At 46.6% G+C, this 16,302-nt stretch overlaps 1 protein-coding gene across 4 annotated transcripts in view; it reads right to left on the reverse strand.

Moving 5' to 3' along the window:
* ANGEL1 (angel homolog 1) overlaps nucleotides 1-16,302 on the reverse strand; it is a 37,729-nt gene that overhangs the window by 11,741 nt on the left and 9,686 nt on the right. The window contains exons 4-10 of one of the 4 annotated variants that reach the window (XM_081048819.1): nucleotides 11,635-11,749; nucleotides 7,381-7,953; nucleotides 6,239-6,465; nucleotides 5,732-5,801; nucleotides 4,708-5,141; nucleotides 2,362-2,488; nucleotides 1,944-2,054 (exon numbers count right to left, since the gene is read on the reverse strand). In XM_081048819.1, coding sequence (XP_080904945.1) covers nucleotides 1,944-2,054; nucleotides 2,362-2,488; nucleotides 4,708-5,141; nucleotides 5,732-5,801; nucleotides 6,239-6,465; nucleotides 7,381-7,953; nucleotides 11,635-11,737 — 1,645 coding nt within the window. In that variant the 5' untranslated portion in view covers nucleotides 11,738-11,749. Of the gene's footprint in view, nucleotides 1-1,943; nucleotides 2,055-2,361; nucleotides 2,489-4,707; nucleotides 5,142-5,653; nucleotides 5,802-6,238; nucleotides 6,466-7,380; nucleotides 7,954-10,617; nucleotides 10,747-10,802; nucleotides 10,842-11,634; nucleotides 11,750-16,302 lie in introns of those variants that run through there. The other 3 variants (XM_081048821.1, XM_081048820.1, XM_081048818.1) reach the window with 3 other exon arrangements.

Here is a 16,302-nt window from a genome sequence, read left to right on the forward strand (position 1 = left end):
CCACTCCTTTTACTATATTTTTTCCAGTCATTGCTTGGTTGTCTTAAGTTAGTCTTCTAGCATCTCTTCAAGAAAGGCTTTTGCTTGAGTATAAAATTCTTGAGCCGTACCTTCTTTCCTTTAAGCCTTGCTCATCTGTCTTCTAGAGTTGAACGTTAATGTTAAGAAGTCTGAAGTCAACCTGATTCTTTTTGCACTTAAAAGTAGCCCAATCTTTTTGGTTTAACTGCCCAAATGATTCGTTTACCTTTTACTTCTAGCAACTTCACTAGGATATCTCAGTGTTGATTCTCCTGTGGCGTTTTTTTTACTGAGACATGGTATATCCTCTCGATCTGAAGAGTCAGATCTTTTCGTCTTTGGAAAATCTTCCCTGAATCGTACCTTGACATACGCGCTTTGTGCCACTATATTGGTTTTCTTCTTGGTGAACTCCAATCATGAATATGTTGAATTGCCTTATTTTCTACTATTGTCATTTGCTCTCTAGTGCTTTCTATCCTTTTACTTTTTTTTTATTTTGCTTTCCCCACCCTGCCCTCTGTCTTTTATCTTGTTTTCAGCAGTTATCTATTCTCTCTTGTGCTGCATCCAATTCTGTCTTCATTTTATGTGATTTTTAATTTTATTTCACTTCTTTCCTCAGCTTTGCTGCTTACATTTCATATTCTGATGTCTTGCCATGTATCTGATCTTATTTTAAAAAGGAAATTATATTATTTTTGTGCTCTTGTTTTATAAAGGCAATTGCTTTATTTTTTTATTTATGGGAAAATAATCATCATTCTCATATGCTCCAAGGCAAGAAATTTTACCTTTGAAGTATTCTTTATTTGCCTTTTATTTTTCCTGTTCCTTCCACATTTTTTTCTCGTAGTCTTTTAGTATGGTTCCTTGCAGTATTTTATGCTGGTTCCTTTTGGGCAGCCCAGCTTTGAATTAGCTGAGGTTTCTCCACCAGCTATTTGTACAACGTTTATATAAGGGAAAAACTGAGTATGCATTCCAAGTAACAGGAATTTTCCTTATGACACAGGGTTGTATATGAGTCCTTTGAATCTTTACTTCTCCCCAGCCAAGAGAGATATGCAGCTCTGTATCTCATCTTCCCTCACCACTTAAACAGACTGCTTAATGCAAATATGGCTTGATTCCTTGATCAGTCTTTCCTCTATTGCCTCTTAGGACCAAAATGGGTTCAGACAAGCTCCTATCACAACCTGTATATCCTTTTCTTGCTGATGAAACAATGATTTTGGTTTTGTGCCTCAAGGTACACTCCTCACCTTGGAGAAATGCACTCTGCGGTTCTTTTTAAGATCCTTATAGCCCCACAGATAAGTCTCTCCATACTTCCTCCAGCACCCCTGCATGGTCTCCAGTGCTTCTTGCAGCTATTCCGCTTGTGTTGTGGTTCATGGTTCCAGATATCTTCAGCTCTCCAGTTTTCTAAAAGATGGAGTTTATGTTTCTTTTTTCCATTCTCCTTGTTGCTTTGCAGTTTCAGAGACAAGAAGGGTAGAATGTCAAGTATACTCTGCTACGTTCAATCTGGAAGTTCTCAGTATGAGTAACTTTTTATTGCAACCAGGACTACTGTCATCTTATGGTTTTCAAAGCCCAATCATGTGGCTCTGCTTTCCTATATATGCTGTATACATGCTAGTTACTAGCAACTTAAGCCTAACCAGGTTAAGTGGCTACTGAAGGTCTCAGAGCTGATAAGAACCCAGGTCATGATTCCTGGTCCATGTTCTTACCACACTGCACGTTCATGCATGCAGAGGGCCACTGAACTCCACTGACCTTCCTTCAGAGCACACCTAGTACCAGAAGCTGATCTGTAAGAATTATACCTAAGAAAGACTAAGGATCGCATAATTGACAGATATGAGGGGGTGAAGAAGAAAGAAGACCAAGCAAACCAGTGTAGTTCTCATTACCTGGCTTAATGTCTGTCACTCCTTCCATGAGAACCAGTCCTACTGGTCGCTGACAGGCAATGTGGCAGAAGCGGAAACGGAGCAGGAAGTCTCGGCTATACTCGTGTCTCTCTGTAAGCCAAGAAAAGCCATACAGTGAAAGAAAGGAAGAGGAGCCACATGCTGAGACCTCCTTAATATCAAGAAGCTTCCGGTGTAGGGACACAGAGGAAGTCTGGCTCTGAAGACAAAGAGGCTTTTCCAATAGCCATGATTTCAAGTTGTCCGTTTCACTGGGTGACCATGAAGAGGTCGGCGAGAAAAACCAAGGGACTTGCTAAGAGAATTGAGAAGGTTGCATAATGCATCACTGAGATGCCAGCTTTCTCCCAAAACGAGCATGGAGGCAGAGCCAACCAAGAATGTGGCACATGCTCACCTGACGTCTTGGGGTGACAGGAGGTGACATATTGACAGCAATCAGTGATGCCCAGGGAGCTGGGCCACAGCGGGGCCTGCAGCTTCCTCTGGTAAAGCTGATGGGAGAAGTCTTCCTGTCCAGATACCTACAAAGAACGGGTGGGAATGAGGAAAGCGAGATGGAGAAAGGGAACAGCTCATGTTTTGGGGACATGCGGACAAACGTGCGCACACACATAATCATACACAACATACATAATGTAAGCTAAATATGTAAGTCTCAGGGGAAGGTTAGAAACAAGGAGGTAATTAAAACTGTTATTTTTTTTTTTTTTACTACAAACACTGAAATGCCCATGAGACAGGAATGAGGGGTAAGAGAGTGAGGTATGTGAATCAAAGAACAAAACTGTATGAACACGTGGTCCCGAGTTTCACCTCAGAAAAACCTTCACGATTCTCCACAGGGAACGTCAATTTTCAGGGGCTCTAATATGCAATGGGAAAAGATTTATCCTGATCTTTGCATCTTCTGGATCAACGTCTAGCTTCTAAAACCTATTACTGGGAAACCACGGATCAAACCGAACGGGAAATACACCACAGCACTTTACCATACGTACGTCACCATCCTCCGTCAATGAGCAGCGTAGAAAAGGACAGAGCATAGTAGGGGAAATACTCGGCAACATCAGTCATCTGTACACCTCCAATGTGTAGCACAATTCCCTTTATTTCATTTACCGACAATAAATATTTCAGTGCCAACTATGTGCAAGACATTAGCTAAGTGCTGGGGAGACAGCAGTGACAGACACAATCTCTTCGCCCTTAAAGTATGCAGATGTCCAATACGCCATCCAAGGTATTGGAATTTACAGGCCGTTCACTAGCTGTGTGACTTTGAGCGAGTTACTTAACTCTCTTGGGTTCAATATCCTCTACTATCAAGTGGGATAATACCACATATACTTAAGAATCTGGGTAATAATAACCACTACCAAATTACTGACTGCTTCCTTTGAAGCAGGAACTGGAAAACACTTTAGGTGAAGTATTTTATTTAATCCACCAACCAAAAAAAGAAATCCTCTGAAATAGGTTCAGTTATATCCCCAGTGTAAAGATGAGGCAATGGGGCTTGAGGAAGGTAAGGAACTTGCCCAAGGTGGCACAGCAGGGATTTGACCTCCGGACGGTCTGGCTTCAGAATGAGTGCTCCTAATCATCACGCCTAATGGTACCTGTCACGAGGTAGGCACTTAGTAAATTATTTTGCCTATTCTCTGAGCTCCTTAGTGAAAGCAACTTTCTGGCAGGATAATGCCTTTCTCTGCACACATGGCAAGCAGGACACTGCTGGCATTTGAGTAACCTCATTAAAATAAAAGCCCAAAGTGCGCTACAATAATTCAGTCATTTTGTATCCTTCCTCCACCGTGCCTTGCCAAAAGTGAAGCAATAGCTGGATCAGTAAGGGCAAAACAGAGGAACAGGGAGATTAAATGACTTATTAAAAATCAGCACAAGCTGAACGCCCATCAGCATGGCCAAGTACACCACGATAAGCCATGAGGTATATGTGCTATCAATATTCAGCAGTTAAAAGGAATGACACAGATCTATGTATACGTCGTCAAGTGGAAAAAAAAGCGACAAAAGGAAATGTACGGTAGTCTACCATGTTTATAAACACACACGATAGACTACACACCGGCTGTTAGAAGCAATCACAGCCGACTAGTAATGGAGGGCAAGAGCTCCGAGACCAAACCACCTGGTTACAAATCCTGGCTGCACCAGTAACCACCTGCAAGTAAGCCAGTTATCGAACTTCTCTGTGCCTTCATTTCCCCATTTATAAAATGGAAGCAATTACAGAAACTATGAAAATTAATGTGTTAATACATGTGAAGTGCTTAAAATAGCGCCTGGCACACAGTGAGTGCTTAATAAATGTAAATTATGGTTACACTATCACAGGAACAGAGATTATCACTGTAAATGCATACAAAACGATCTGGAAAAATACTACCAAACTTCAAAGTTATCACTTGACTCTCAGGGGAGAGGCAGGGAATGTAGGTAATAAGAGGCGCTTTGGCCTTACTTTAGGATGTTGCAATTCTTGCAAGGATGTTACTTATGTATTACTTATCAACTGAAAATAAATTAATGATAAAAACGGAAAGGATTTCAATATGCCAAAGGCACTCAAGTGCTCCTAACTTCCAGACTTTGGGAACAAGAAAGCAGGAGGGATCCAGAGCAGGTGCAACCGAGGTCCCTGCCAGAGGAGCAGCACTGGACCCGAATCTCTCCCTAGGCCACACTCCCACCCCTGTAGGGGCCTCCCCCATTTCACCTTCCAGGCCGGCATCCCATGGTATTGGAGCTCTCCGTCCCTGATGAAGTTGTAGAGAGGTGAATCAGGGACAGAATTCAGGTCCCCACACAAGATGATGGGGCAGTGGCTGCCATCTGACAACCTGGCCACCTTGTCCACTTCAGCCAAGAGAATGGCCATCTGAGCCAGCTTGACATCACCCCGGCGTGGGTTGTACAGGACGTGCGTATTTGCCACACATAAGGGGGCCACCGAGACTTGCCCCAGGCCTTCTGGGACTAGTGGCTGCAGCAGCAACACTAAGGCCACGTTATCCCGGTTGAGGAGCTCCAAGCCAGGCCGGAAGTACTCCACGGGGCTGGCACAGAGCAGATGGAATCTCGTGGGCTTGTAGCAGACAGCACAGCCATCTGTCTTACACCCGGTCCTCCTCTTGTAGAAACAGGTAAAGCCTGCAAGGAACACCCCACCCAGAAGAAGGGTCAGAGTCCTTGAAGCCTGCATCCCTCCAATCGGTGGCAATAACCCAGCGAGTGTGCGTAAGGCATTGCTCTTGCCATTCAATAAGGGGAGGACCTGCCCTTGCCAATTCCTTGGTTCTGCAGAAGTTCCCTTATAGCTTTAACTAGATGACCGAGAGGCTCTAAGAGGAAGGACAAAGGGTATGAAGCAATATAAGTTGATAGGAAAAGCATGGAATCTGAAGTCAGACAAGTTGGTGTCCTAGCTCCACGACCTACCAGCTTTGTAGCTTCGTGACCTTGAGCAAGTCACAGAAAATTTGAGAACTTCAGTTTCCTCATTGTAAAATAGGCATAATAATTAATACTCAGCTTCACAGGGTTGGTTACTTCAAGGGTCAGGTGGCAATATATGGCACAATTGCTTTAAAATTGCAGAACTCTGCTTTCTTTCTCACCCGCACAAAGAAGGAGCTAGCTCACAGGTGAGACAGGGGACTTACTAAGACAAAAGAAAAAGATGGTGTCTTCAGGAGAGAGCAGACAGGGCGGTAGGAAGAAAGAGCAGAGAGCTGCATTACCCATCATTCGCAGAGAGGGCTCCAGCTGCTCCCAGTAGTGGTCTTCCTGGACTTCCTGGAGACACAGGATCTGGGCAATGGACAAGGAAACCCGTCAGTGCAGGGTACCCAGAGTGCTGAATGACTCCCCCTCGAGGAGCAGGCATGGAGGCCAGGTGGGAATCTGCCATGGGCACTCCCCACAGGGCTGGCTCTTCTCAGACAGCCACTCCCAACAAGGATAGGCCCTGAGTTAAGCTGAGGAGACCAGACGCATGCTCTGAATTTTCCCAGTCCTTGAATTCCACAAGTCTCCCTCCCTGCATAAAGGTGCTGGAAAGCGCACCTAGGGAGAGTCTTCCCACGTCTGCCAAAACTCATTTACTCCCAGCAGGCAAGCTGCAGTCCTAGGCATGACTCCAGTCCTATGCACGGCTATGGGAATGAATTCATTTTCTAAGAGCGTTGGGAAACAGCCCAGGTCCAGAGCAAATGCAAGGTGGCACTCCGCCTAACCCCTTCACTCACATCAGGGTCCCAGTGCTGGAATTCCTGCATGAGATTTGCAAAGCGATAGTTCCAGTTAAGGATATCCGGGTGGCAATGCACATAGAGCTCGGAGCTCTGCTGCATCAGGTCCTGGGCCAGAATGTTATAGGACATCAGAGTGAACTGGAACTGAGGGCCATCCCCTGCCTCCAGGCCCTGACCATCTAGCTGAGTAGAGAAGTCCTCCCATTCTCGCCACAAGATTTCTGCAAAGGGGTGAGAAGAGGTGCACAGCTACATGTTACCCACAGGGCCCACCATCTCCACTCTTGACTGTATGTTACTATGTCTGAAGTTCCTTTTTTCATAGTCCATGGCATCCATCCCTCTCTGTGGTGATTTGAACAGTGCTCTAAGGACATTCTCAGACTAGACAGGAAGCTCCACAAAGCCAGAGGCCATCTTGGCCTGTTCACGACTATCTCCCCAGTACCTAGCACCTTGTACCTGCTCAATAAATATAGGCTGATCATTTCTCACTTGTGACAAATTCTTGGGTCTCCGGGGAATTATTCAGATGAATATGCTTAATAGTTACCTGAGGTTAAAGACACTTCTAGAGTAATCTCAGCCTTGGGTATTTTCTAACTCTACACCTGGAAAAGTCTGTAGGGTAGAAACGATAACGTGTCCCCTATCTCCCGTAAAGCATGGAGCTGCATAGTGGATGCCAAACCTACTTAAGCCACAGAACTCATTCTTCAAATTTTAATGGAAGCCCAATATGTAGCACAAATAAAACTGGAGTTATTCTGGTTGAGGCAGAGAGTGGAGGCCGTCCACTCTCCACCCCCTTCACCCCAGAAAGCCCTTTGGTCACCTCTAGAGAAACAACAGCACTGAGAATCAGAACTAGGGTCCACTTTCTGTTCTGCCTCTAACCTAGTGATGTGATTTAGGCATGTCCAGCTACCTCTCTGCACCAGGGTTATTTCATCTGAAAGACCACAGGGCTGAAAGAGATGGTCTCTAAGGCCCCTCTGTATCTGACACAGCAAGATTCTCAGAAAAACACAATGCAGTGGCCGAACTCCCCACCAAAAATCTTCTTTAGCAATCGCTCTGCCCACACACACCACAACCTACCACCCTGGCTCGCTCAGTCCATTGGCAAGACTCACCATGATAGGGAATTTCCACTGGTGGAGGCTGCAACTGCTCCAGGCCCTCAAAGGACCAGATGGGAGCCTCTTCCTGGGGCATAGGCTCGGGTGCTATGCTCCAGGCCACGACTGCAGGGTCCTCTTCCCACTGCTCTGCAGCCAGGGCACCCATTGGGAGGACAGCACAGTTTGCATACTGGACACCGGTCTGCATGGGGACAGCTGCCCACATTGGGCCCTCGACCTCTGGCAGTGGCTCCTCTCCTAGCACAAGGAAAGGCTCCTCCAGGTTCTCTGCTGCCCGCAGGTCACTCAGCCGCCTGCTGGACCACTTATCCTCTGAAGCAGCATCCTGTTCTCTGGGGTTATCCATCAGGAGTGCCAGGCTGCTCTGGGCTAGTCCCTTGTCTATTAGGGAACCCTCGCTCACAGTTGAGAGCACCTGGCTCGACGTTTCTTCTTGCCACTGCTGCAGCAGGCCCTCACGCTCCTCCTGGTCTGGGCCCCGAGGAGACATGGCAAAGTCACTCTCTACCTGAGGGGACGAGCTCTTTGCCAGGAGGGCATTTTTTCGACATGTGAAGAAAGCATCTAAGAAGAGAGCCAAAATATCATGTTACAAGACGACAGCAGCACCCCAGCCACGCTCCTCTCCCAAGTAGATGCGAATCCCATTCAAGCAAGAATCATGTGCACCTTGCTCATCATTGTGTCATTACCAAGCCCCGCCATTTTAGCGCCTTGAACATCATCATCATCAGAGCGCCGTGTTCACTGTGTGCCAGGCACTGTTCTACGTGCTTTACAAGTATTAACTAATTGATATGGTTCAGGATCTGATAAACGTTCAGTGCAGGAATGAAAGAATGGCTATCCCACATAATCTAGGACACAGATGGTCACATATAACACACCTCTTTATCTAGAGGTTAAGACTCCTATTAGATCTCTGGTTCTAAGAGCCACATTACCTCAGAACCAGAACTTGATCGTGAATCAGAACTGTGTGTTATGGCCTCGCCCTGAAATTAACAAAACTATCTAACCTGGGACAATGCCCCTGGTGAGATGGACACACTCTTGACTATAAAATGGGGACAAGGGAAATCTGAACTTGATAATCTCCAAGAGCTTTTCCAATTCTGTAAATCATCTAATCTATGAATGCATTCCAAAAGAAAAAGTCCTAAAATGGACAAAAAAGATGTCTCAAAATCTATACAATTTGTTTCTCAACAAAGGCCTTTGGTCCTCTTCTCAAAGCTATTTATTCTATTCATAGACATTCACAAACTTCATTATTAGCTTTCCCATTCCATAGCACAACAGAGGCTGCAAATCAGAAGGGGCCAACAACTGACAGCAAGAGACAGCTGTCATCTCTCTGCTACAGCGGCCACACATGACAGGCAACAGCCAAGAAAGCAGGTGGGAAAACCTCTGAAATTAGAGCCCCCAAATTCCAAGCACAGTATTTTGGTGCAAACACCCCCTACACACTAAATCACTTAAGTTATGACACAGGACAAGTGACATGCTCGATGCTGACCCTCAATCACCAGCGATTCATTGTATCAGCTCTATTTTTTTTTTAAAGGCAAGAACAATATCAGAATGGTTCAAATGTGGAAAGACACCATGTTATTTATGGCCTGTGTGGATTTATATCTCTCTAAACCAGCGGTTTTCAACCAGGGGTGATTTTGCTCTTAGGGGACATTTGGCATTGTCTGGAGACACTGTGGTTGTCACACTGTGGGGATGCTACTGGCATCTAGTGGTTAGAGGATAAGGATACTGCTGAACATCCTACAGTGCAAAGGACAGCCCCATAGCAAATTATCTAGGCGCAAATGTAATAGTGCAGAGACTGGGAAACCCTGCTTTAAACCCAGCACTCCCTGGCTTTAGTCTCAGGAACTTGCAAATTCCCTGCTCCGGAAGACACCCTCTATGTATACCAGGTGGCAGAGTTTCTTTGGTTTACATGTGTGCTGTTACTAGTTTTCAAATTTAGGTTTTCATTGGTGGTAGTGGTTTGTTTTCAGCAGCAAAATCCTTTTATTGAAAGGAAGGAAGGAAAGAAAGGAGGGAGGAAGGGAGGGAGGCATCCAGGGCTCAAAGTTAATTGAAGTGGGATTACTTTAATGGGGAGGGGAGATGGCCCCTCTTCTGAGATTGCTAAAACAATAGTCTAGAAACCTCTGGACTAGTGTATGTCACTAAGGGTGCCATTATGGACACTGGGAGAGCTCCAAAAATGATAGCAACATGGTTAAAGGAATGTGCTTTAGCTCTCTGAAAACAATTACTTTTGTGGAGTTCCTCATTCCTCAGAGTAAGTACACACAAGCCATTCCTAAATTGAGGGCTCTCTATATTCTGAGCAGTGTGCTTAGCACTAGAAACAGGGTGAGCAAGACAGAAATAAACATTTTATGTGACACCTACATATGTAAAAATGTAACATAAATTACACAGCCAGAAAGGAAAAGCACAGAATGCACAGTTGGACCCCTCATTTATAAATACTTCTTGGCTCTGTCCTGCTCCCTCAATTGTCAGAGAAGAGTCTGGGAGTTTTGTGGAGTCTCTCTGGGAGGAAGTGATGGTCACATAAGAGCTTCGGGAATTTAAAGACCAGGAATGAAAAAGCGCAGCCAGATCATGAAAAAGTGAAAGAATAACTCTCTCTTCTCTCTCTAAAGTCGCAGCCGGGCCTCCAGGCCACTTCCACTCTAAATGCTAAATGCACGGGAGGCTGCTTCCAAGCTGAGCATCCGTTTTTCAACCCACGACTCGGCCGACAGAGGGGAACCGAGAGGCTGCTGTGACCGGTGTGGAGTTAACCCAAGGAAAGACGGGGACGCAGGTCTTCAGCCCACGGTGCCCCAAGGCCGCCCGGCCCCTACCCGGAGAACTGGGACATTCGCCTCGGCCCCGAGTCACCAGCCCTCTCCGACCCCCCCAGGGCAGTGACTCAGCAGACCCCAGAGACTCAGCACCCCGGAACCAGGGAGGGGCGGCTTCGGCCCCTTCCCCAGCCCCTCCGCTTAACCGCGGGCAACGACACCAGGCTCCAGGCGTGCGCAGGGGCCACCCACGAGGGCCGAGGGCCAGGCCCGGGACCCGTGGAGACCAGCACTGGCCCCGGGGCCGAGGGCCACCTCCCCACGCTTTAGCACTGCTGCGGAGGGCGGTTCCCGTGGGGCCGGCCCGGGCCCGGCTCCGCCGATCAGCACGCGGGGCCAGTACCTGAGAGGGCACGGAAGAGGCGCGCGGCCGGCAGCAGCAGGTAACACACGCACGACGCGATCATGGCCGGAGCCCGCGCCCGCACCCTGCACCCCTCCCCACCGCGGCCAGCCGGGTGCCCCGCAGGGCCCCCCCGCAGCCCGGCCCGCCCCGATCTCGCCCCGCCCCGGGGCCGTCTCACGTACGTGGTACCGCAGCGCTTCAAAAACAACTTTATTGGGAGCGTAGGGATACACGTACGCCCGCACGGGCGGCGGGACGGGGCGGGGGCGGGGGCGGGGGCGGGGGCGGGGGAGGGGGAGGGGGAGGGGGAGGAGGGTGTTCCCATGGCAACGGACGCGGCCTGCTCGCCGGAAGTCGTCCAAGCGCCAAGTTAAGTGCCTTCTTGAAGGCTCCACAGTATTATTCAAAAGCCATTTCTGCCACCTAACTAGGGAGCCACCAGATAACCTCTCCGCCCCTCAGTTGCCTCATTTGTAAAATGAAGAGCTGGACTTTCTCTAAGGCCTCACCCAACTCAGTTCTTTAATCTGACTCTTCTCAGCTCAGAAAGAGGAGAGAGGAAGTTCTTCCCCATTTTGCTTTTTTTCTTGACTCCACTACTGTCTTCCCCAGCTCAGATTCTAAGTCACAAAATGAGTCCACACCTTGGTCTTTCTCATCCTGCTCGAAAAGGGCCCTCTTTTACAACCTACTCTGTAAAAAAAAAGGTGGGGTGTCTAATCAGTAAGGGAGTCGAGAAAGGGGGAAAAGAAACTTCCAAAAGGGCAGGGACCAAGTCTGTGTCTTTGGTTGGTTTTCATTAAGGTGTCTCTCAAGTGCCTACAACAGTCTCAGGCACATAGTAGGAACCAAATAAATCTTTGTTTACGGATTGAACAAAGCGTATGTCACTAAATTAAGGCCAGGACTTCTATTAATTCTACGCTACCCAAAGACCTCTTTGAGTCTCACCCACAATCTTCTGCCCCAACTACCCTCTGAAGAAGGGAGGACTGTATAACCCAGTTTCAGTACCCTGTGTCTGAGCTGTGCAATTTTCAATTTGTGGCTGGAGCCTCGGTTGTTCAGGGAAGCCTTCTGGGGAGTCACCAGATCCAGGACCAGCTGGGTACATCATAACACTGAAAGGCTAAAAGTAAGAAGAAGGAGAGTTAGTACGGTGATCTTCTCACTGTTTTCCCTTAGCTCTAGAAAAGTGTCTGCCTTCAGGTAATAGCACTCATGCCTTGGCCTGAGGTGAAGCAGAGGCTCCCAGGGGCAATCTGAAGGTTGGGAAACCTCTTGGAAACTCGTCTATAAATGTTACCTAAGGAGCCCCCAAAGCAGGCCCACTCCTTTGATGTGGCTTAAATAAACCTTCCTTGTACCTTCCTGCCATTTTGTCTCAATAGTTACTCAGAAGTCCAAGTTCCAAATCAGACCCTAAATCAAAGTACTTAGCTAGAGGCTATTTTTATCATTTTGTGAAATTAGGGTTTCCTTATCCAGTTGGAAAATGTCTTAAAAATATAAATTCCTAGGCCCTACTTCCAGGGTTTTGATTTAACAGGTCTGGGGAGGGGCCCTTAAACACTGACCAAGTTATTCTCATGTACGTTTGGGAACCTCTGCTGAAGGACCTAACCTCAACTGGGCTATTCAATTCATGTGTGGGCAAAATGTGTCAGGCCAACTGATGCCATGTTCTTTCAGAGGCTTTTCCTGAGGCCAATTAAGCAAGGCTGTACTCTTTTTGTTTCCGGATCCATAATCAGCTCTGTTGAAAAGTGTAGAGTAATGTGAGAATCACAAGCTTTGGAGTTAGACCACCTGAGTTCAGATCCTAGTTCTGCCACTTCCTACCCATGGAATTTCTCCCGTCACCTAATGTCTTAGAGCCTTAGTTTCCTCACTGTGATCAACCCACGGTAAGCTCTCAAATACTATTACATTTTTAAAATTTAGGCCCAAAACAGCTCTTGCTACTGTTAATGTAAGGTCATCTTCCACAATCCCTGGCAGAAATAAGGGCCTTCCAAACTGTAATATCACATTGCTAAGCAAGCCATAACTGCAGATTCTAAGAAGACGTGGCCTGGAGAAGTGCCTCAGGCTTCCCGGGTCAAAGGAACATTACAAGTATAATCTGTACTAACTGCAGCCTCATTATGTCAAAAATATTCCAAGAGAATGGATGAGCCCCTCAATCCACCCCAACTGATAACAGTGGAGGCAATGATAGACATCTGTGTCTACTGAATGGTTTCAAGAGTGCAGATCTGTCTAATTGGCAAGTTTTGCAATACCGTGAGGGGTTTAAAATGTTCTTTTAGAGGCAAATTTTCTGTATATAGGAAACGTAAGCCCTTGAGGGTTAAATTTTACTTATGCCAACCGATATGTGTGGAAGTTCAACACAGAGGCTGCCTTTATTAATTCATTGGTTATTATACCCGGTGGCATAATGCTTCCTTCCAGATTGCAGAGACTACTGACCAAGGCCCAGAGCAGTGCTGCTCAGGAGAAATATAATGGGAACCACACATGTAATTTAAAATTTTCTAGTAGCCTCACATAAAAAGTAAAAAAAAAAAAGCAGTTGTTTTATTTAACCCCATATATCCAAAATTTTAGCATTTTAACACGTCATCAATATTTAAAAAGAAAATATTTTACGTTTTTTTAAAAATGTTTTGTACTAACTCTTTGAAATCCAGCATGTGCTTTATGTGGACAGCACATCTCAGTTCAGACTAGTCACGTTTCACGTTCTCAGTAGCTATAAGGGGCTAGTGGCTAGGGGCTACATATTGAAATGTGCAGGTCAAGAGCGCAAACAGCCTCTCAGACAGGATAGGTTGAAAAAATTGTCCATGTTTAACTCTCATAACCTGAGACCCGTACATTCCTAATAACTTGTCTTCTCTGAGTCTAATGTTTCCTCTGGGATCTCAGGATGTATGGCTAGCTATTCCCAGAATCTGCCAGATTGGTCTGAGTTGACGCATTCGTTCACTCACTTATTCACTCATTCATGCATCGATGACCTCCTTAGTGATTTATCAAGCACTCATCAGTGTCTTCCCCAGCCTCCCCCCGTCTTTTCTTGACCTCAGGCTCACTCTTCCTCTCTCATTGAAGACCCTAGCCCTGATCTCACAACATTCCCTATCTCAAGTCTCAAGTTTTCCCACCACCAATGTGGATGAGCCACCCACATCCTGAAAGGTCATTGTCACCACCTGCTCATTGATCTCATTCCCACTGTGCTTCAGACACCCTTGATGTGTCACGACTGAATATTGCACCACCTTTGAAATCATAACTTCACACACACACACACACACACACACACACACACTCTGATGGATCATCCTGTGGTTTTCTGCCTTTCCTACTTTCACTTCTGCACTATCTGTTCTTTAACATTATCAAATCCCTGAGTTCTGTATTCTGCCCTCAAACTTCCCCCTCCGTCATCATTTCTGTCTCTCTCCAACACGGAATCCCTCTGAGCCATATATTAAATCACTCTCTTCCCAATATCAACTCTCATGCCCACTGGTCTTTGATTCTACCTGCCTAGGTTCAGTAAAACCCCTCGTTTTTCTTGGCTCTTACATTTGGGCTGCTGAGCACCGGTGCGTAAAATTAACAATCACACGAATTGGAGTGATTAGTGTGCTGGTCTCCAACCTCACTTCAGCCCGCAACCCTCCCTAGCAATCCTGTGTCCTTAATTAGCTTTCTCTCCCATTCCACCATGACCATTCTTCTCAAACTTGCTGTCTTATTGCCTTCCTTCTTGCTCTCTGGAGATCATCTCCCTATCAACTTTAGAAAAAAAAAAATAGAACCAAGTGAAAAATTCTCTACTCCCTGTTGCCACACCAACAGACTGACCAGCATGCATAACCACCTTTACCTCCTTCCTTCCCAACACCATGGCTGACCATTCTGCTGGGTTTGAAGTTCCCATCCTTCTGACTCCTCAGAGATTGTGCCCCTTCGGATCACCCCTCTTCTTTTCTTCCCTGACTCCTTTTCATCAACATTTAAACATGCTCAAATCGGGCAGCGGGATGGCTCAGTTGGTTAGAGCGCAAGCTCTGAACAACAGGGTTGCCAGTTCGATTCCCACATGGGCCAGTGAGCTGCGCCTTCCACAACTAGATTGAAGACAACAAGCTGCCACTGAGCTTCCAGAGGAGCGGCGGGATGGCTCAGTTAGTTAGAGCACAAGCTCTCAACAAGGTTCAATTCCCACATGGGATGGTGGGCTGTGCCCCCTGCAACTAAGATTGAAAACGGCAACTGGACTTGGAGCTGAGTTGCGCCCTCCACAGCTAGATTGAAGGACAACAACTTGGAGCTAATGGGCCCTGGAGAAACGCACTGTCTCCCAATATTCCCCAATAAATTTTAAAAAGAAATAAAAATAAAAATAATAAACATGCCCAAATTGCTCCTATATTATGAAACCCTCCCTCAGCCCATGCCTCTCCCCCCAGCCCATGCCTCTCCCCCCCAGCCATCCCTCCATCTCCTCACCTCTCCTTCACAGCCAGGCTTCTTGAAAGAGTTGTCTGTTCCTGCTGTCTATAGTTCCTCCACTCGCTCATTCATCTTCATTCCACTGAAATATAGCTACCACCTTCATGACTCCACTGAAACTCCCTCACCCAAGTTTCCAGTGCCTTCCCTGTTGCTAAATTCACTGGACGATCTCCAGGCTTTATTATTTTTTGAATAGTCTGGAATTTTGCATGCGCCCCCCCTTTGTAAGATTCTCTTCCCTGAGTTTCTGTGACATTCTTGTTTTTCTTCTAACTCTGTGGGCACTTTGTCCCAGTATCTTTCATTTCTGTTCCTCTGAACATCCCCCTTTTAATGATGGTGTTCCAAAGATTTCATCCTTGTTCTCTCTCCTCTCATTTTAAAGTCCTTCCCTGGGAAACTTTTACCACTCCAATGGCTTCAAGTACCATCCATTCTGACTACTCACACATCTACATTTTAAGCACTTTCCTGGGACACTGACACAGAAATCCTTTTGCCCGTGAACTTCTCCAGTGGATATCCCAGGGGTACCCCAAAGATTCAACATACACAAAGTTGCGCTCATCACCTTCCCCAACCATCCTCCAAAGACCACTACCTGGCTCGTCTTCTCTTCTTTATGAATGGCACAATCATCTATCAAGTCATACTGGCCTGCTGCGTTTTCTTTTCCCCTTTACTTTCATATCTGATTTAGCCCCAAGTCTACGTGGTTTGTCCTTCTTTATGTTTGTTTAGCCAGTCCACTCTATCCCTGCAGCCACTCCTAATTGGTGTCGATCCTCTTCCTAGCTTCAGTCCACTCTCCACCCTGCGGCCAGAGCAATCTTTCTACTACGCAAGTCATGCCAGGCCACACTGCTGCTTCAAACCTCCCTGCAAAGCCCCACTATCCTCAACTACAGGCCAAACTCCTTAGCAGAGCATGACAGGCCCTTCATCGCTGGCCTCTGCTCACCTTTCATCTCACCTCTCAGCTCTTCCTTCCCACCACCACTCTCCCCACAATGAGAATCACACTCCAGTCTCACCAAACTACACTAGACTCTCTCAGCACACCATAGGGACTTTGTGTATGCTTTTCTCTCAGCCTCAAATACCTTTTTTCCTCTACTGGCTCTACCCAATCCCTCTGCCTTCACC

Source organism: Rhinolophus hipposideros (assembly GCF_964194185.1).
Source record: "Rhinolophus hipposideros genome assembly, chromosome: 5".
NCBI lineage: Eukaryota > Metazoa > Chordata > Mammalia > Chiroptera > Rhinolophidae > Rhinolophus > Rhinolophus hipposideros.